General features: G+C 44.4%; 1 protein-coding gene across 11 annotated transcripts in view; it reads left to right on the forward strand.

Annotated features, from left to right (window-relative positions):
• The first annotated feature begins 11007 nt into the window (after window positions 1-11007).
• The window catches only part of NHSL1 (NHS like 1), a 163399-nt gene continuing 153006 nt past the window's right edge, over window positions 11008-21400 (forward strand). For 9 of the 11 annotated variants that reach the window (XM_040698389.2, XM_040698390.2, XM_040698380.2 and 6 more), the window contains exon 1: window positions 11388-12100. In XM_040698389.2, coding sequence (XP_040554323.1) covers window positions 11749-12100 — 352 coding nt within the window. In that variant the 5' untranslated portion in view covers window positions 11388-11748. The other 2 variants (XM_046939110.1, XM_046939109.1) reach the window with 2 other exon arrangements.

The raw sequence follows: 21400 nt of genomic DNA on the forward strand, positions 1-21400 counted from the left end.
GAAGGTGACAGATCTTCTATTTGGTGCTACTGATATTACTACTGGAATCTTTGGAGCAGGAGTGGGAGACTGAAGAGAAGAAAAAGAGACTGCTAACACTCTTTCCAGGTTGCACTTGATGTTATTTTTTCCTGAGATATTTTAACATCATCAACAACAGCAACAACAACAATAAAACATAAATAAAAGCCTGGAAACTAATGGTGGGCTCCAGCGTCCTGAAATTCACTGGTAACATCTCAGTCCTGTTCAGTGGTTTCCCATTGATGATGCTAGTGTAAATATCACATCAGTTCCTTTGTTACCTCAAATGCAAGAGGTCTCTGCAGAGGATCTAACAGTCTGATGCTAGCTGATGATGCAGGTAGGTGGCAATATAGTATATCTTTGAGGAGGAGGAGAAGCTGCTCTGTTTCCTTCTCTTATATACCTGGAAAATCGTGTTGGAAAAGAAAATGTTGTTAATATTTTCCCAGGTTAGTCTGGATTTAATATGCACAGAATTCACAGAATCACAGTGGAAATAGCTGCTGGAAAGTAACTCTTGAGGTCACAGCATCGTAGGATAGGGAAAGGTTCTCAGGAGATCTCCAAGTCAAAGTGGGGGCTTTGAGCTCAAACTGGGTTGCCCAGGGTTTTATCCAGCCTGTCTTGAAATCCTCCAAGGATAGAAGTTGCACACATTCTGTAGCACAGCCTCTTGCTCAGACCAGAGCTATTGACGCATCAATTATTTTACAATTTTGTCTTGAAACCTTCAATGATGGAGATTCCACCACCTCTATGGATAACTTGTTCCAGTACTGCATTACAGCTCTAGTGAAGATGTTTTTTCCTTAGCCAATGCTGATTTGTTCACCTTCTAGATATATATCACAGAGTAATTTTTAGTTATGTAAAAACATGCTAATTTTATACATCATCTACTTTTGTTCAGCGGATATGGAAGCTATTGTACATTTGCTTTTCTCTAGGTATTTGGTTTAAATGCATTAAGATAGTCTGAGGCAAAAGCAATTTGGAACTGTAAATTAGTTGCTTCAGTATTAATGCTCGCTAATACTCCAGCTGGAGAGGAGAAAGTCTCTCATTGGTTCTAACAGCACAACCAGTACCAGATGAGGCTGTGAGGAAAGGAAACGTTGTAGAAAGAAAGCAGGTAAGGAAAATACTTTTTGCACGAGAAAATTGCTGATCCCCATCTCTTTCCCTGTCTCCTTTGGACAGTGCTTGCTGACTTTTTAAAATACTTGTACTTTACAATTAACTGATTCCATCTGCCAAACTGTTCCCACATTTACTAATTCAATCACAAATAGACTTTCATACAGGAATCAAATGGCTTGTTGATAGACTTGAGAAAAAAGCTTGGAAATGCTTGCATGTTGAATATTAGATGAGGATGAATTTCATATGTGCTTCTAAAATAAATCAAAATAAGCTTTGGGCAAGTCCTTTGTCCTTGGGCAACCTGCTGAATTAGTTTTGCAATTTCACCACTACTTTTAAAATGTAACAGTGTTTACAATCACTCCAAGATCAGCAACATGGAATCTACAGAAGGTCAGAAAAACTGAGCTCTTATAGAAAAAATAGGACGTAAATTCTGGGAACGGAAGCAGATCAGAAAATGTGGAAAGAAGGCTTTTCTTGTATACAACTGGGGACTTAGTTCAGGTTGTGCTTTCTGCTATATGTAATAGAAATGAGAAGTGATAAGAATTGTTGCATTTTATTTAACCTTACATTCATAACATCTGCCCTTTGCAGGCACCTGCTCTTTCCCCCGTTTAAATATTGAAATATTGTTTAAATATTGAATGTTGTTTATGATTAATTCAGTACATCAAGGTAGAACATGCAGCTCATATCACAGGAACGTGACATCTTTTGTTTTCTTCAGTCTGGTTTTTGAACTGTTCAGTAATTTATTATGGTTATTATAATGGAGAAAGACATTGCAGAAAAAGAAGCCAGTCAAGGTAGCAACTGAAACAAAATACTTGCTCTGTTGTTTTAATAGCTTGGCTAAGTGCCTACAAAAATGTTTTATTTTCTTTTCCATTGTTTACACTTACTGACAGTAGGATAGACTACTATTCAGAATCCCTCTATGAACACAGCAGTGTTGCCGGTACGGTGTTGTTCCCTGCCACTGAGTCATACTGCTAGTACAGCATAACTCAGGGATGCTGGGGAAGGTCCAGTAAATGAAGTTTAACTTTTCAAAGCAATTTCAGCCTCAGTTCTAGTGTGCACAAACAAAGGATTATGGACATAGTCATCTGACCACACCCCTGAATCTTCAGTCGTGGCCAATAATCCCAATGGTACTAAAGCGTACAAACTCAGGGAGCGCACAAAGGCTGTTCTTATCACAAAGATCACAAAACAGATGGATACAGGACAAAAGAGAAAAAGGAAAGGAAACAATTAGGCAATCTGGATGTGTGTGATCCAACATCCTAAGCTTAAGGACGGCAGCAAGCAATTTTTGTTCTGCAGGCACCACGGGCAAGGATGACTTAGTAGGCTGCAGGAAAAAATTGTAGGCTAACTTACTGACACACTCTTTGGCCCAAAGGAAAATATAGGCAAAGTTATCATTTTCTTCTGGAGTCACACTTTTTTTTTTTTTTTAATGGTAAACTCCATGTGCAAAATGATAGACCTGACTTAGAAACTTCAATTCAACTCAAGAAAATCCAGTTTCTAACTGAGAAGATTTTGCCTGCAAAGAACTGTGAAAGCAAGAAGGTAGACTTCTTTTACTGAATGTGTTAAGAGCGTGAAATTTCACTTCCAAACTCAGATTATTATCTTAAGATCAAAGTAGGACAGTGAGTTGTTCACAGTCTGCAGAATTTCCTGGTCAGATGTGTAGTTGGCCTCAAGTCGCTTCTTTGTGTTGCTTGTTAAAATGAGCCCTCTACCCCCTCTCTAGCTTGCTGGCTCAGGATAAATACGACCACCATGCCTTAAAAGCATTGAATGACTATTTTTTTCCAGGCTAGAAGACATATTGCTGGGAAGCTCTGCTAACTACGTGAAATCTTCTCCTAGACATTGGAAGTTGCGTTTGTAATTTTAGACTCTGTTTTCTTAGATATACACAAATGCAGAACTAAAAATAAACATCTCATCCTCAAGAGAATACACATACACAGAAGTATTTGTATAGAAAACTGTTTCTAAGCAGTGCATACACTACACAGTATAGTGTGTATATAGTGTATACCAGAGGTTTCTTTTTAATGTGATTTTGCTCCAATAACTGTAATTAGAAAAGAAGTTAAAGATTTAAAGCGTTGTACTTTGCATTGGAAATACCAAACGAAAATGGCAGCAAGAGGTCTCAGGTCCAGACGGATCACCTGTGATGTGTGCGCTGTATTCCTGTGTAACAGATGGTCTGTGTCACAAAGGGATTGAGAGTGAATGCATGATGGAATACCATGGATGTGAGAGTAGTGCTATTCCATTAAACTATATAGCCTAATAGTTTAGAGTATGGTGAAGGACTTATTAAACTAAGATTTTACCATTTTCTTGAATTTATCTTAGCAGAGTAGTAGGTTTAAATGAAAACTCCTTATAAAGTGCCTTAAAAACAGCTATGTAGAACTGTAGGTTACATATAAATTACAGTCTTCAGAGTAAAATAACTCGCTCTACATATTTCCAGGTTTTAGTTGTTGGTCCCAATAACTGGTGATCCAAACTGTACTTATAACTGTCATTAAATATAAAGCATAGGAAAGCTAACACATTGAGGAACCAAGAAGTGGCATCATTGTGAAAGAGCGTTTAGATTTTTTCTCTGTGTATACAACCAAGGATTAGATTTGCAAACATTTCTGAAAGAGACCATAAGGGAATCTCCTGGATGGAGGCTCAAAAGCTTTTCATTTTTCCCTTCTAAACAAGTTATTTCTTGGGCTGAACTTCTTTAACGCTTTCTTTCACTCTACTTTTAAGAAAAGCTGAACGGAACTTCACAAGGTGTATTTCACTACATTTAACAGTTGTTTCCAGTGTTATTAAGCAAAGTGTTTATATGTTGATTTATTTTTTTCTTGAGCTAACTAAAACATGATTTTGCCAGAAATGCCTGAAAGATGGCATATTCATAGTCCTCTGAGGAATGCGTACTCTGCCAAGCCCGAAAATGCTTGGAACAGAAAGAAGGTCTCAGTGAATCTTGCAGGCTGTACCACGTTTTGGTACTGATTTATGAGCGACATGCCAATGCTTAGCTTTACAGTTTGTCTGATATATGCAATGAAGGAAACACAGCTGCATTTATTACACTGATTGCATGATCACATATTTGGTGCCCACAAATTTTTGGGAATATTCAGACAGTATATTGTAAAAATCCTACTTTCCCTCACTTTCCCGAATCATAGAATCGTAGAATCACTAAGGTTGGAAAAGACCCACAGGATCATCCAGTCCAATCATCCACCCGTCACCAATAGTTCTCATTAAACCATGTCCCTCAACACAACGTCCAAACGTTCCTTGAACACCTCCAGGGTCGGTGACTCCACCACCTCTCTGGGCAGCCCATTCCAGTGCCTGACCACCCTTTCAGATAAGTAGTATTTCCTAACGTTCAGCCTGAACTCTTCCCTGGCGCGGCTTGAAGCCATAATGCTACCATCCTTGGTTTATTTTTAATTTAACATAAGCTGTTGTTTGTACAAATGGGAAATTTGAATTATAATGTTTCTGCAACATCTGTAATTCAGATCCTTTGTACGTGTTATAAAGCAGAGCTACAACAACCATACAGGTGGTAAAATATACAAATGTGCCAGCAAAGGTATGGAGGTGTATAGCTCCTCAGCTGCTACTCCAGCTAGGGTAGACTTTGCCGATCAGTGTAATTTCTGAGTAGCCGTAACATAGTTTTTCCCTTGCTGTCATTCTTCCAAGTGATTATTTTGGAATTTTAAAGAATTTCATTAGGCTTTATTTATTGGCAGCGTGCAAGTCTCAGAGACTAACTGGGGATATGTTGATGGTTGGACTAGATGATCTTAGAGGTCTTTTCCAACCTTAGTGATTCTATAATTTAAGGAGAAACACTGAACTTTGCGGCACTACATGTTGAGCCTCATCCTAGCCAGCCATCAGGTGGGGGAAGTTGTGCAGAAGAACATAAACAAGGCATCCAGAGATCATCTCATGAGCTGCCACAGTGGTAGTTTCTTCCCAAATGAATATTCTTAAAAGTCAGCTCAAAGCCAAATGATTTTTTTCTGCCATTTAGCAAATAAAATGTACTGTAAGTATCCAAAACATAGATAGTATGATAGCTATATTTGTGAAAAAATATATATATATTTAATCTGATAGGCTCAAGAGATACCCAGAACCTTTTAAAATGGAGGGCTGAGTTTAGCAGTGGCCACGCGCTGCAGATTGCTGTACACAGCAATTTTGGTAGTGTCTGGTTCATCCATGGTGCAGATCGCTGTGCTCATTTGCAAGGAAGGGAGTTGGAAAATCTGCACTGGCTGATAGGCAGATTAGCACACACTGCCTTTTTCCAGTGACCAAAGCCAGTGTTTTGTTTATGAGGCCACTGCAGCGCATCAAAAATCATTTGTGGCTCACTGACATATGTTGATCTGTGTAAAACAAAGCAAGGCTGCTTATTTTTTTAGAAAGTATTACAGACACAGTCAAAACTAGGACAAGTGGGACTGTCCTCGTGTTGCCCCAGGGGAGGTTCAGGTTGAATACTAGGAAGAATTTTGTCTCAGAAAGAGCGGTGAGGCACTGGAATGGGCTGCCCAGGGAGGTGGTGGAGTCACCATCCCTGGAGGTGTTCAAGAAAAGGGTAGGTGTGGCACTGAGGGCCGTGGTTAGTGGGCATGGTGGGGATGGGTTGGCGGTTGGACTAGATGTACTTAGTGGTCTTTTCCAACCGTAATGATTCTGTGGACACATACTTTGCTGTATATGCGATGACTGACTGTGGGAAGGTAATACCAAACAAGAAGGCAAGTTCTGCTGTAGTGAACAGCACAGTCTGCACGTTGGGGGGCAACTGAGGAGGCTCCATCCATCAGATGTATTGTTTGCTCCAAGCCTCGAGGCATTCAATCGAGAACATTATCAGCCTTGCTAAAATAATACATTTCCAAGTCTTATTTGAAACTGTTTTAGTTTTTTGTTTTGTTTTGTTCTGTTACGATATGTAGTTAATGAATCAAAATGTAAACTGTGCAATTACTTCAAAGGCGAGCACATGTAACACAATTAGAGAAGACATAAATGCGGTCAGTGTATTAGATAAATAAAAATTTCCTATGGAATTTACGAACGCTTTCAACACAAACTGTTCTCATTAAAGCTAGAGACAAGAAAAGACTTTGCTCAGCACTTACAGTATCTCCATATGTTAAGTCTGATTTTCAGCTGATAAATCCTCCAGTCTTTGATTTTCCAGATGAAGTTTTTCTCTCACAAATGACACCCATATTCCCATCCTACAGTCGCTTGCTGTACCTATGTAACTAATTTGGTAATAATTAGTAATTACACGTGGTACTTGCAGAACTGAAGTCCCCGTGAAGCAGAAACCTAAACACTTCATCAATTTAAAAAAGTGCTAAGTTTCCTTATAACAGAAGTTTTTTCTCCTCCACAGAGGAAGTGGAAGTGAGGAATGCACTTTGTTGGGACAAAGAAATCCCTCAACCAAATGAAGGAAACTGGTGTGGCAACTCTAGGAGCAAGCACTACCAACCCATGGAGATAAGCACTCGGCAACCTGGTTTCTCTTTTTGGTTGGGAGATTTGGCTTGGGGCTCCTTCCATTTTCATCACTGTTGTCAGCTGTTTCTTAGTCCCACCCTATCCGAGGGGCTGGCAGTCTCCTGTTTGCACTGCAGTCCCTGGAACAGAGATCAAAATCCTCTGATGATCACTGTGTGCTCTGGAGCAGCTGTAATGCTATACTCATGTTTTCACAGGCTCTGATTTCTTGCACGTTTTTTCTATTCACAGCCTAGCTTTTTTCCCCCACACTCTGCTCTCCTGAGAATGATGTTAAGTACTGTTGTGGCTTGAAAAGCAGAAACTGAGAGTAGATTTCTCTGCAAGTTCTTCACAGCACCTCATGTCACGCAGCTGAACTGCAGTTGGTCTACAGTGAGGTCTTCAGATGCCTGCAGAGTAAGCAGCAGAGCGTGCATCTGTGAGCAGGAGCTGAAGAAAGGAAGCCAGGGTGGGTGGAAGAGCTCCTCTTGTAGTGGCAGAGCTGCTGCATCTGGTTGGAGCTGTTGATTCATATCCTTAAGCCACCACAGCTATGGCTTCCTCCATGGTATCATTCCTACTGCACTGAGCTCTGATTGTTCCACAGCACCACGGCTAGCATGGCTTTTATATCCAAATACAGCTGCATAAAGGCAGGAAAATGAGAAAGAGTTTGAGAGTTTGTGCACTGGCAGAAAATAGGGCTGATTCTTGCACTTGTGTAGATGTATACAGAGCTTTGAAGAGTCTGAAGAGCTCAGGGACCAGCTGGCAGAACAACCTGAAGTCTAAACCACAGACTTGGAAGAATGTGTCTTAGCTTCATGTAGGGGCTGTGAAAAGAGCAGGGCCAAAAAATCCACTGGGACTGGTGCACCAAACTACTGCCCATTTAGACAGCACTCAGTATTAAACTCTTCTGCTACAGAAGTGTGGATGCATCTGCTAAATATAGAGAATATCAGGGATGGAGGTGTTGGAGTTACGCTGCTACCTTTGTTTAACAGTGAAGACAACACTCTGAAGGAAATGAGCAAAAATATTACAGAAATGAATAGAGAAAGGAGCTGCAGGCTTGAAGTAGGGAACTAACCCAGGGATAAGGCAGAAAAGGAAAGCTTGGGGCAGACAGCACTTTGCCAGTGAATGACAGTATGGTCACCGGAAACGCTGTTCAGGGAAGCAGGGCCTTGTAAGCAGCCTATGTGAGGGAAACGCCTGTCATCATCAGAGACATTGCTAGTTTGAAAAGAATATCCACTAGATTACGTTTTGGGACAAGGAGGGAATAGTCTGGGCTCTTTTGGGTTCCAGTAAGCAAAAATACCCATTCCTGATGCTTGTAGGCTGGAAGAAAGGTGGTGACCTGCTGCATTGTTTACCAAAGATGATCTTCAGTCTAACACAGCGGCACTGGAATTTAAAGAAACCCAGCAATGATCAATGTATTTGTTTGTATTTATATATAACACAAAGTACATGCAGTCATGAGAGACAGATCACCAGAAAAAATAGTTACAATTCTGATACCATTTGACATTGTCATGAGTCAGATTTACTCCCATTTCCTGCATATCTCATACCGGCTGCATTGGAAAAGGTTTTCTGTTGAAGACTGCAATAAAGTGTGTGATTGAAAGAGCCCAGTGCCCCAACAAGGCTGGGAACATCCACATACTTTTGGTTAAGCAGGAAAGAATAAAAGGTCAGAAAACATCCTTCTCTTGTAGAATGGCTCTATTTTAAGCCTTCACCAAAATTCTGTAGTGCAACAGCCAAAGTAACTCAAAAGTACAGAAGCTGACTGTGTGCTTGCAACATTGAACTTGCTTTTTAAATTACAGGCCAGTACTCATTAGCACTGCTCTGGGAACAACTGAGGATTACCCCACCTCCTCCCACGCTATACCGTTGTTTATTTCTGCTTATGGACATGGTTGGGTTTTGCTGGCACCCGCAGGCAGGTAGCTTGAAGCTGTGGGCTGAGCTACAACAAATGAGCCCAGTGACCCCATATGACTGCATCTAAAATACCACGTAGCTGCAGTTTCTACAGTTTCAGAAGGTTGATGGTTGGCCACATGGCCCCTGCAACTCTACGCAGCTTCTGAGAGCCCAAAGGGATTGCAGAAGTGAGCTGAAGGAAGGGCAGTGTTCCACCGTGGTGGATGAGTAACTCCCACCAGCCTTGTCTTCCGCTTCTCAAAACAGAACGTGAACTTTATTAAACGCTTAATTTGGACAATGAACTTAAGGCTTAAAATCCTGAAGTAAGTCAGCTGTCATTCAGATGGAATTAACTTTCCAGCGCTAGCATTAGAAATAAAATTCACGTTGAAAGGAAAAATCTGGTACAGGTTTCTGCTGTCCTCCTCCCTGTCCTCCTCCTTTGCACCTCCTGCTCCACAGGCTCTGCTCCTCTCCTCACACCTTCTCCTGCTGCTGACTGCAGGCATTTACTTACACTGACCCAGAGCCCCCGGCTGAGGAGCAGCAAGCAGCCCCTGTGCCACAGCAAGGGGAGCGCACAGAGGCTTCCCCCGTGCTGCGGGGAGAGGAAAAGCTCTCTCCCTAGCAGTGCCAGGAAAACAGAACCAAGCAGATTAATGAGAGAAAAGTATTCTTCTGAAATAAACATACAGCTCTTGAATTTTTCAAGAATGCACTTTAAATTCAGGTTTATTTTTTAATTTAGATCAGCTGTTGGCCCTAAGCAGGGCTGCTTCTGCCAGCAGCACTCGGGCTGGTGCGTTAGTGCATTCTGCAACCACAGGTATCACTGGCACTGGTAGAGCAGGCACCCTGCCGTGGGTTTCCTTCAGCTGCCACCTGAGCTGAGCTCTTTGCTTTTCTTCCTGCTGCATTCTCTACATAAGCTCATGTGGCACTCAGTTCCCCTCAATTCTTTAGAGTTTAAACAAAACAGATATGAGGAGGATGCGCTCCTCCATCAAACAGCCTGCTAAGTGGGCCTCAGTCTTGGGCAACTGATTGCCCCAAAGAACTCAGAGCTAATGGGGACGCAATGCCCCAAAATAAAACCAGAAGAATCAAATAGGAGAGAATGACTGCTTTCCCTCTTCTGTTAATCAGTGTCAACACCTGGGATTCCTTTTGTGTTCAGCCCTCATTAGGCCCCATGAGACCTGTTGGCACCCCATTTTTCCCACAGGTTTCTGCTCACATGGCATTTGTGCACTCAGCTGTCCTGTCTGCAGCAGGAATCAGCTGTAGCCTACGTTGTGGAGACATCCATCGGTAACTCGTTTGGACCGAGGTCTGAAGAAAGGTGCTTTGGTTCTTTAAAACACCAGGTTGAGTTGCTTTTTTGTATACACACACACACACATATCTGCCATGGAAAAGTTGAAGAAGAAAGCCTTTTTTTTTTGCTTCCTGGATGAGAAGAATTAGTGACTTGCAATTTTTGCTCGAGAGTCACCACTAAAAGCACTTCCTGCAGCCCTTGGTTCCTGTGTGTGCCACTGAGTCTTTGCTTTGTGCCCCGCTGTCTGAAGACTTGTCCTCAGCTCCTCCAAGGCACACCAAGGAGCTTCAGAAGAACTACGAGTGGTGTGGTTTCCTTCCGACTTCCCTCCATGCCCAGGCTAAAACCACATATGAGAACTACTGTGATTCAGAATGTTTTGTTCCCAGTCTTGCCGCCCCAAGGTGCTCACAGAGGGGCGCAGCGGGTGTCTCCCGGGACCCCTCCTGTTTCTTTCATCACGTCATGCATCAGCTGCGGAGGGGATGGAGCTGCTGCAGGGCAGACAGGGCCCCTGCTTCCCCTTTTCCCCTGAGCCCCTTCCACGAGAAGTGTGGGACCGTGCTCTTCTCTTTATCACGCAGCAGGCGTGGAGCCCCCAGGCCCAGTTAAGTGGTAGCTGTTGGCAGTTACACGTAGGCTGAATTGGTTTTCTGGGGAGTATCCCTCTTGATGAAGATCTGCTTGCCTCTTAGGGGGGATGATCCCGTTTCCACTCACACCACAGATAGACGCCGGGACAACGCAGCGGGAGCCGTGAGCTTAGCGTCACACTTCAGACTTTACTTTTCCCACTTTGGGGTCAGCCTCGTTACAAGTAACCGCCACCCGCAGCCCCGCTTCCCAGCCCATCTCTCCTCGAACGGCGGCGGGCAGTGAGGCGGAGGGGCGGTAGCTCTTTCCCCGTCCCCCGCGCCGGGCAGGCGGCGGCCGCCCCGGGGAGCCCCCGGAGCCGGGGGGGCAGCGGCGGGGCCTGGGCCGTACCTCGGCCGTGAGCTGGCCGAGAAGGGTGAGGCTCTGGAAGAGGCTCCAGTTCGGGAAGCCGCAGGTAGGCGGCGGCCTCTTTTTCTCTTCCCAGGTTCGCGGAGGCTTTCCCCCCTCTCTCCTCCTCTCGCTCCAGCTCTCGCTTTCCGGGTTGGGAGTTTGGTGCGCTCACAAAAGTGCCTGCAGCGGCGCGGGGTTCCCCAGGTGGGGCTGCTCCGGGCTTTTCTCTCCCCTCCTCCTTCTCTTCCTCTCCTCCCTTTCTCGCTGGCCGCTTCCCCTCCTTTGCGGCCTCATCCAGACCGCTCAGCCCCCCTCCCACGCTTCCTCCTCTCCGCTCCGGGGACACAAACCCGGGCTCTTTCCTGTCTCCCGGCCGCAGGGCAGCGCAGCGGGCTCTCCCCGCGCCGGCGGCCGCTCCGCTCCCTCTCGTCCTCCGGTGCCGCTCCCTCACATGGGCGCCGCGCAGGGCCCCCCCTCCGCTCGGCGGGCGGCGGCGGCGGTTCCCCCCGAGCCCCAGTCCCGGCCCCGGCGCGCGTAGCTCGGCGCCCGCCCGCTCTGATTCATTTGTTGTTGTGCTCCCTCCCTCCCTCTCTCTCTCTCTCTTTCCCTCCCTCCCTCTCTCCTCTTTCTGAACTTTTGTCGCCGCGGCCGCTTGGCGGGCGAAGACTTTCCGCGCCGGGGACGCCCAGTTTCTCCCCTCCAGCCCGCCGCCCCCGGCCGCGATGCCGTTCCCCCTGCGGACCGTGGAGCCTCTGAAGCTGTGCAGGTTGGAGGAAGGCGACGGCGCGGAGCGGGGCGGCCCGGCGCCGGGGGACCACGCCGGGGCGGCCGAAGGGGGCGGCGGGCGGCGGCGAGGCGCGGTGCCTCAGTTCGGGGCGCTGGAACAGGTCAGCTCGTACGCGCTGGTGTCGCTGCTCATGCAGCTCTCCGACCTGTCCCGCTGCGCCGGAGACATCTTCGGCGGGATCCTGAGCGAGGCGGACACGCTGTGCCACCGCAACGCCCGGCTCCAGCGCCGTCTGGGAGCCCTCGAAGCTCTGCTCGCCCGCCTCGACCACCGCAAAGTGAAGATCCGTGAGTGGCTGCGGGGAGCGGGCGGGTGCGCGGGGTTCGGGCTCAGCCGGGCTCCTGACAGTGCGGCCACCGCTCGGCTCTGCTGGGCGTGCGCGGGCACAGCTCGGTACGTGGAAACCTGGGTGCAGTTTGCAGCTACTTCTGTAGTTCTCCTGAGCTCGTCTCTTGATGAGGAGGCTCCGCTGCGTGCAGGCACATCCCAAGTCTGCGTGTGCAGCTTCTTACACAGCACGGGTCCAGGACTGACTGTGCTCCCACACAGCGGCGGGCTGGGCTGGTGTTTCTTAGATTCCCATATGAACCTGACACCGGCCCTTAGGAGCGACAGGCTGTGTGGCTGCACAGCTATAGAAAAAGGGTGTTTTTTTCCCAGTTCGGTCTGACTTTGGGGAAAGGATCATGTGAAAATAGTATCTGCTCCATGTAGTTTCAGTGGTGTGTGTCCTTGACCCCGCAGAAGTGCAGGATGGCTCTCAACATCAGCATGGCGTTCTCAGTGTGTTGAAAGCAGTCGTAAACCCTAAGAACAGAGTTCCAGCAACTGCAGAAGATGCGCAGGCTGTAAACCCAGCCTCGGTGAGACTGGTGCTCTGAGACCACCAATTGGCCCCACTGAAATGAGGGTTGGAAGCCCGCTTTGCACGTGGCGTGCTTGTGAGCAAATTCGGTCATCAACTCCTTTTGCAGATAAGGTTCGAAGAATGTGGACCCCGTGTGGGTAACTCACCTGTTGCACTGCAGAGTTATTCCTTCTGCTATTCCTTACGCTGCACTTCAGCTGATTCCCTCCAGCTTCCAGAGGAGGAAGCTCCCATTGCTCTTAACAAAAGGCTATTTCTGTAGTTGGTGATCTTTAAGTGACAGTCCTGTGATAACATTTGACTTTTTGGTGCTTTGTAGCTGCCTGACAAACTTCAGGTGCTTTTCTTCCTCACCAACACAGGGACATTTTCTTCTGGCAGTATTGTTATGTTGGCGTGGTATGGTGCATTCAGACGTAAAGTGAGGATGTTTCCTACTGGGGATGCCTGCAGCAGGGTGCTGCATTACATCAGTGCCCTGATAAATACATTCAGCGTTATTTCTCTGCTGTAAACAGGGAGCGTGTTGCTAAGCACTGTGCAACCCATCTATAGGGAAGGGTGAGATGAGGCACCGTGCAAACCCTGACATTTTGTATGTGTCACATGTTTGGTTGTTGTATTCTCTCTTGGTCATCAGTTGGCCCAAGCTATTTATTTGCTGCTTATATTTTTTATTGTAACTCAGTTCTTTGAGCTAAGCCTGTTATTGTTTTTAATTTGATGGTCATTGCACCCAAGCTGGGTGCAGTTCCTCTGTTTGGCTTTCCCCCTTTGGTTTAAATTCTTAATTAGGGAGTGTCTCTGCTGTCAATTTTAATGTTGCTGCTTAGTGGTTGTGTTTCTGCTAGCATTTACTTTTCAAATAAATAATTATTTTTCTCAAAGGCTTTAATAAATGAGGTATTTCTAACCTTGTTAAAGTTGTGTGAAATGCAGGCTTCTCATAAAGGACGCATATCAGTCACAAGGAATTGATCCATAGGCTAACCGTGTTGACGTGGAGTTGCACATAAAGACGTATCAGTTCTCTTGTTGCATGCTTATTTATATTGCAGTCTGCCAATATGGGTATCAGAGGCAGCAGGCAGTGGGCATGGAACAGGCTGCCCAGGGCAGTGGGCACGGCCCCAAGTGCCATAGTTCAAGGAGCATTTGGACAGCGCTCTCAGACATAGGGTTTGGGTTTTGGGTGGTGCTGTGTGGAGCCAAGGGTTGGATGTAGTGATCCCCGTGGGTCTCTTCCCGCTCAACATACTCCATGATTCTATGATTTTGGCCACAGAGGTGGAGTGGGATGAACAGTTATAGTGAGCATCATGAACTCCTCTGTAATGGAAACTCTCACGAGTTGTCTGCAGATGTAACCCTGTTGCTGGCTTTAAAGGTAAATATCTTAAAAATGGTGAGGAAAGTTAAGTTATGCGGGCTTTTTGGGAACGATGGCAGGGGTTGGTTGGTTTTTTGTTTTTTTACATTTACATATCTGAAGACACGGAAACTTCACGGGGGAAGCTGCTGGAGTGGAACTGTAAGAGGACCAAGGGTTATAAGATGAAATAAACTACGTTCACATTTAACAGGCTCTTGCTCATAAATGTTGTCTTGTGCAGACAAAAATATTGTCTACTGTACCTCTTGTGGCACACAGGCAGGTGAAACATGATGTTGTGTCAGATGATTTAAGTATCCCAGTCTGGCTTTTTACTGAAATGAGGGGATAGGAGATTGTACACCTGCTTTTTAGATCACGGGCAATTTCCACTTGAAAAAATGGTTTGTGTTCTCTTTGTGGGGCCCAGGCAATAATTTCCTCTTAAAGCTGAAGTTCCTGGGGTGGTCCCAGCATGATTTTTTTTATGGCAAGGACCAGAGGACAAGCAAACTTCACATATGGACCCCAATCATTCCTTAGGAAGTAGCTGTGGGCTGGCAGCTAGCATAAGCTACTCTCTATGTGTTCCTGATGCTTGGGAAAGTACATACTTAGACAGTGTGAGGGTTTTTTTGTTCATATGATCATAATCTGGTTTCAAAATAGAGCTTCCATGCAGTGTCCTGCAATAACAGGGGTCTGTGAATGCTCACCATGGAGCCACGGTGTGCACATGATGCAGGGGGAGCAGGTACAACAAACCTTTGTCTTCAGTGAGTTACTCTGTACAGTCATGAACGCTACCCACATGTCTGCCTGCACAGTACGTGTGGGTAGGATCCTCGTGCTCCTCAATGCTGCTATCAGATGGATGGGTATTAGACCAGTAGTTGTTGACCATGTCTTGAAGCATCTGTGCTGTTTCTCTTCTGTTACTTGCTCTTTGGTGTACTTTAGTGAAAGCATTGAAGTCTTCACTCTGCCACCTGCAGAAGAACTTCATGATTTTGCAACAGCATTGATAAAATCCTCTGTTGCAGTAGGTGCTACATATTTGCAGCCCTTGCAAGGTGAAAACTTCCTCAAGAGTAGCTGGGTTTCTGTAGTGTCCATCAACTGGGAGGCCATTTTCCAAGTGTTCTATACTGGTGTACTGCCTGTGTGTGAGTAGCACTTTCACCTATGCTTTGGGATACCGAAGGCAGCTTTCAACTGTACGTGATGTCAGTGATGATTGCTTTTTCCAGGGTTCACCAGTGGCAATGGGATACATTTGGAAGGTCCATCTCTCTCTTGTTGGGTTTGGCTGTCCTAACCTTTACATTTACGATGGCTGAGAGATTTCTGTTTATGATCCGTGACTTACAGACTGATGCTTGACTCTCTTACTTTGATTTGAGGATATTTTTAAGGCCACTTGGTAAAATGACTTCCTGACACTTATTTGAGCTTTGCATGATGAGCTGGGTGTTGTGCCATCAGAAGAAAGTCAAAAAATGAGACATGTCCCTGTGGGGCTGATGACTGGTTTATAACTCAAGGCAGTGGGAGGCACTGAGGACTCAAGGTGGCTTATGACATTTCAGTGCTGTGTGCAGCCTGCAGAATTAATTAGATTCGGTAGGTTTTTGACACTCTTTCATCAGGTTTTCATTAAGTTTGTGTACATCGTTGTTGTGCATGGTACTTTGTTACGTGTTTCCAGCATGCAACTGCAGCAACGTGGTTTGCACCATAGCGCTTGCCTAACAACTTTGCGTTTCCTAGGCACTGTGTGTCTGTATATGTGACCTCATGTTAAGTGATGTTGTTTTCCTCACTTTCCATTCCTAAATGTCAGGGTGGGTGAGGACAAGTGCCTCTTTGAAGTGATCAGAGCTTGTTAAAAGGTGTGTGATGGCAGCAGAGAAACCTGGCATGAATTACAAGGTCAGCTCTTGGGAAATGCTGTGAGGCCTTCAACAAACATTGTTTTTATGATGAACAAAGAAGGACATTTTTCCATCACTATTCATCTTCCATCATCAGAAGTTGTTTATGCAAAAATTAATATTGCTGCTGTTTTCTGTAAGTCCTGATGGTTGGGCAGACTGGAAGGCTGTTCTTCTGTCCTCTGTGCTATTTATTTTTAGCCTTTCTGAAGAGATGTTTTGGGAGATATGCTCAGGGGTTAACCTAATGACAGCTTCTGGTTCAGCTCCTCCAGTTAGTAGGGCAGGGTTTGGTCAGTTGTGCCTCCTCTTCTAATAAGAAGAAACTGATCCTGTGGGAGGGAGGAAATGCTCCCTCCTAATTAGCGCCGTTGTTTGAAATTTTTCAGTGTTTGGTTTTAAAGGCACAGCTTGCTCATTTGATGTTCATGCAGAATGTGCATACAGATATCTATGTTTTTTCAAGTTTAACACATTAATGAAAGAGAGCGGCAAGGTTGGGAAGGGTGGCTTTCCATTTGTCTGCATGATGTAAGGACAGTCCAGTTTACACTTCATCTCCTGCTGTTTTGTTTAGTAAGTATTTTCCACTCTTTGTGTGTAAGGCAGTCCTGGAGCACGTTTCCTGCTTTAGCTGAACAGGAAGCTTTATTCAGCTTATTCCTAGGGAAACCCCTCCTCCATCCCTCGCCCTAAAAGCGAGCGCTATTCAGGATGGGATCCGCATCAGGCAGGACATGATCTGGCTGCTGACTTGCTGGGCTTCCCATGGCATTTAGTATAAGGAGACTGGGTACAGGACATCCATCATCTTGGGACAGCGAAAAGAGACCTTCTTGAGAAAACATGACCATGCACCAAAAAAAAAAAAAAAAAAAGAAAAAGAAAGAAAGAAAAGGAAATAAAGAGGGGGAAAAAAAGCAAACCGTGCTGTGTGCTGTTGAGGATGCTTTAGCAGAAGAGCCTTCTTTTCAACAAAGTTCTGTTCTAACAATATTTGGGAGCTGCTGTTCAGACATTTCAGATGACCATGCGCTATGGTATTCTCTCTGTTGCTGCAGGAGAGGAAGATTCAGCAACGAAGTTCATTGCATGAGGAACAGTGAATTGCTAAGCTCTTGAAAGGAAGAAATCTTCTCTTTTACCCCATTGTAATTATTTAGATTGCTGCTCAGAGGCAATATAACTCTTGCTTTATTTAGCTAGTGCAAGACTAATTATCTGTGGAAATTCAACCTGATCCAAAGGAGATTTCATTTGAAATAAGCAGGAAGAAAGCCTGAGTTAGGAAAAGATTTCCCATGGGGACAGTGGGCCAAGTCGCTGTCCTGCAGAGTGGCAAAGCTCCAGTTGAATTCAGTCTGATGAGGATTTGGCTTGCTGGTTTGAAAACAGTTGACGCTCCTTGGCTGAAATCTAGAGCAGCTTTGTGCATTGCTCAGAACCTATTATACAACACCTATGAACGTTTATTTCCGTAGATCTTATGATTGGCTGGATCATTCAGGAAAGCAGTGTTTAGGAGAGGTAGTTAATGAATTAAACATACTTGTATTTAGTTGTTTTTAGTTGGAATCTATTTTGAACGTTCCTAGATATTTTAGGGTACAATAAAATGTCCTCAGAAGTTTCTCTTCCTATTAACATTGGCACAGTATCTGTTTGGTTCAGGGAGAGCTAGTAATCTTGGTCTTGTGGGCTTCTCTCCTAAGCTGCTAATACGAAGTTCCTGCAGAAGAGGCATTTTTTTTGGATGAACCTATTAACAAACATAAAACAACACAGTGGAAGCCACTGAAATTCCTCAAAACCTCTGCCTTGGAACTCAATCTGACCTCTAACTGGTGGAATTCAAGTGAGGTTTCCAAGGGGGATGGGGAGCAGATGATACCATATAAAGCATTTTGTGCTGGCTGCCATCAGCCATGGGATGCTGCACCCGGCATGTCTAAGGCCACGTTCACTGCAGTAACCCTCAGCTGTTGCCATATTTCTGGGTGAAGGACAGAATATTTTCCTTTCTTCCGTATCCTTTTTTCCCCCCAAACCCCCCTGTACGTGTTCAAGTCAGCGATACTAGAATAAAGGCCTGTGTTTTGGTTCATGTTATTTGGAACTCAGTCAGCACTGAAGTACTGGAGTTTTGTGAAGCTTGCCCTGTACCTTAGCAGATGAGAGCAGATGAAGCATACAGAGAAATGGTTTAGTTGCTGTAATGATCAGCCTGCATTTGCTGCTGGAGAACTTCTTTTCGCACAACTTTGAAACGAGGTTGCCCTCCTTGATCTGACAGTCGGGTCGTGTATTTTTGTGATAGGCAATGATGAAGCTATCATGTGTTACTTGGCCTTTTGAATACCTGTTTTTCCTAAACTGCCTTGCAGGCTGCCTCTAAGAAGCTGGTGTTAGCACAGTGCAAGCGTGAAGGCAGATTGAGAAACAGGAGGAATTTAAAAATGCGCATTGAGGGCTTGGCAATTATGCAAAGTCCCGGTTTCTTCTGTAGTCATAAACTAGTTATCAGAAGAGAAGATCAAAGCTGTCCATCCTAAGAGTTAATGACATCAATTAAACATGATAATTAAATGTTGTTCTCGGCTTTAGGCTTGATGCGAAACCTCCTGATTGGATGGTAGTGCCAGAGAGCCTGGGTGACAAGCCAGTTAAGAGACTGGAAAAAATGTCTTTGTACCTGTGGGTTAAGCACAGATAAATGTGGGAGGACTTGGCAAGTTGTTTGTATTTATATTGTGCTGTGTTTTAGCAGGGCAGGGCTTCTTCTAGCTTCGGGCTGTCGTGTTTTGTTTTTTTTTTTTTTTTCCTTTCCTTTGTCATTTGTGAGTTACAGTGTTTTATGTTAGGCTTTATTTATTTATTTATTGGTCTCTTGTCCTTTAATCAGCGGGGTATGCATGAGACTTTGTTGCTCTTTGAGAATTAGGTGTAGTTAGAGTATGAGCATTTAAGGTCCTGCTTTATGTGGTTTAACTTGCGTCACCTCTCCATCTGGAGGCAGGGTAGTTAGGCCAGCAGAGAGTCTACATAGAGTAATTACTTTACCAAGGCTCCTCGGGATAATTTCCCCAATAAAGTCAGTGCTCTACACACTTTTGTTTTAGGTTAAGGCCTGTTTTTTTTCTTTTTCCATCCTTTATTTTTTGTAGTAGGCCAGGCTTCCCACCCCATGCACACACTGTGCTGAGCTGCCCCTCAATCTCCAGTGCCCATCCTTCCTACTCTGAGCCTGGGCAGCCCGTGATGACCTCTGTTCTTTGCTGCCCACACTGTGCCTGATCCCCAGCTGCATCTCTCCATCCCGACATACAACATTTTGCATGTCTGATAGCTGGCAGAGTTCGAGAGGAAGGAATTGAGGAGTTGGTAGATGGTGACAAGTGGAGTGATGTTTGATGGAGCCATTTCATACCCCTCAGCGTTCACCCCAGTGTAAGGCTTTTTGAGCTTAAATGACATTTTAATGTTTCAGAGTGTTTAATTTCCCTAACCTATGTGTGAGCAGCAGGCCTGTTTTAATTTGGAATTTAGTATCTTGACAACCAGTTAAGTGAGTTGATTGGATATTCCTTTTACTGTAATCAGGCTTCAGTTTAACTAAGTAAATTTTGATTAATCTAAGATTGTAATTTCTTAAATTGACTTAGCTCCCACATTTCAGGCATTAGGACTATAACAGATGCCTCCTGAAGTAAACTGGAACTGTGATTGCTCACTGTAGTTGTAAATTTTGGCCGCTTAATTCTTCTACCAGCAATAAATAATAATGTAAGTTTTAATGGAAAAAATATAAAGTAGGGATTCCAAGCATATTGAATAATAGTGGCTACATGTTTCTGATTTTTTATTGTTTAAAATTTCTTTTTTTTTTCTGGATAAATTGCCAAGTCGAAAATGAAAACAAGAGGCTTCTCCAAAGTATTGTACATGGTAATGTGTTGTACGTGAATATTCTTCTTTCTTCTCATTCTTCCCACTTTTTTTTTTTTTTCCTAATCAAAATGCTGGCTACAGAAGAGCTCTCATCAACTTCTATGTACTGGGATAAATATTGTCATGCATTGGCTTGCTACATATTTTATTCTAAGCTGGTTGTCACATTGATAAGCTTTCCCAGCAGTTTTGGGTTGAGTAAGAAAGCAAGACCAGCCTTTCTCCCGACAAAAAGACATCTGTCTTCTGTTTTCTACTTTGGCTTTTGGCAACAGATGGAGTTCTCCTGTGGGATGCTCAGCAGGACCTGAGAGAAGTGCTTTGTAGGTTATCTCTAGTGGCACTTTTTGTTCTTGTTGTATGGAAGGAAAGAGCTTCCAAGTGAATGGCGTTGGCTTTTCCTTCCTATTCAATATATAGTTGGAGCTAAGTAACTGGATCTGCTTGAATGACTTGAAAACTGCTTGAAAAACCAAGTGATGTTTGGCTAATGCAGAATCTTTAAATGATAAAAATCAAATCTCAAAATGTTGTTAGCCATGCGCTCCTTTGAGGTGCTTTAAAAAATGTTGAATAAGGAAAAAAGAAGCCAACTACCAGGAAGTGGGAATAAGCTCTTACAAAGTGTAAGTAGAATATTCAATTTCATTAGCTGTGGCAGTTGATTTTCAGTTTAGAAGTAATATAGGACAAGCCAAACTTGATTGATTACACAGCAAAATCCGCCTTCTCCCACTCTCCTCTTGTTCTTGCAAATAAAATATTTTTTTTCTCTCTCTCTTTTTTCCCCCTCTTTCTTCATATGCAGTAGACACTGAAAATGTTACTTTGTAGAAATCCAAAAATCTGAGTTTCTGGAAATAATGACTGTAAGATTGACATGTATGTTAATGTGTGTGCAAACAATAACACAGTGAAGTATGAGCGCTGCTCTGAAAGTAGTGCCTCCTGTTTTATTATGTTGGCCCACAACATCAGAGGTGGATGGTGGAGGTATGGCAGTAGAGGCTGAATCTTCCTGCCATTACGTGTTGTTTCTGTGTGACAAATGGCAGCATAGGGGTGGTCTGACACAATGGTGTCTGACATGGAAGTGCGTATGAAGCAAAGGTGTGTCACTGAATTTCTCCATGTGGAAAAAGTGGCACCCACTGACATTCACTGATACTTGCTGAATGCTGATGGAGATGTAACAGTGGATGTAGCGCAGTGAGGTGGTGAGTGCTTTGTTTCAGCAGTGGGTCATCTCCACTGGTACAAATTTTTACGAGTATGCCATGCAGGCTCTTGTTCATCGCTGGTAAAAAGACATGGCTAATCATGTTGAAAACAGTGTTTTGTAGCTGAGAACTTGCTTTATCAAATAGTGCAATTATGCTCTTTGTATCTGCTGTAGTTTCCATGGAAACAAACAGGAGACGTTTCTTTTGGAGAGTCTTACCTATATGGTTATAGTCTATTTGAT

The sequence above is a fragment of the Gallus gallus genome, chromosome 3 (genome assembly GCF_016699485.2).
Source record: "Gallus gallus isolate bGalGal1 chromosome 3, bGalGal1.mat.broiler.GRCg7b, whole genome shotgun sequence".
Taxonomy (NCBI): Eukaryota; Metazoa; Chordata; class Aves; order Galliformes; family Phasianidae; genus Gallus; species Gallus gallus.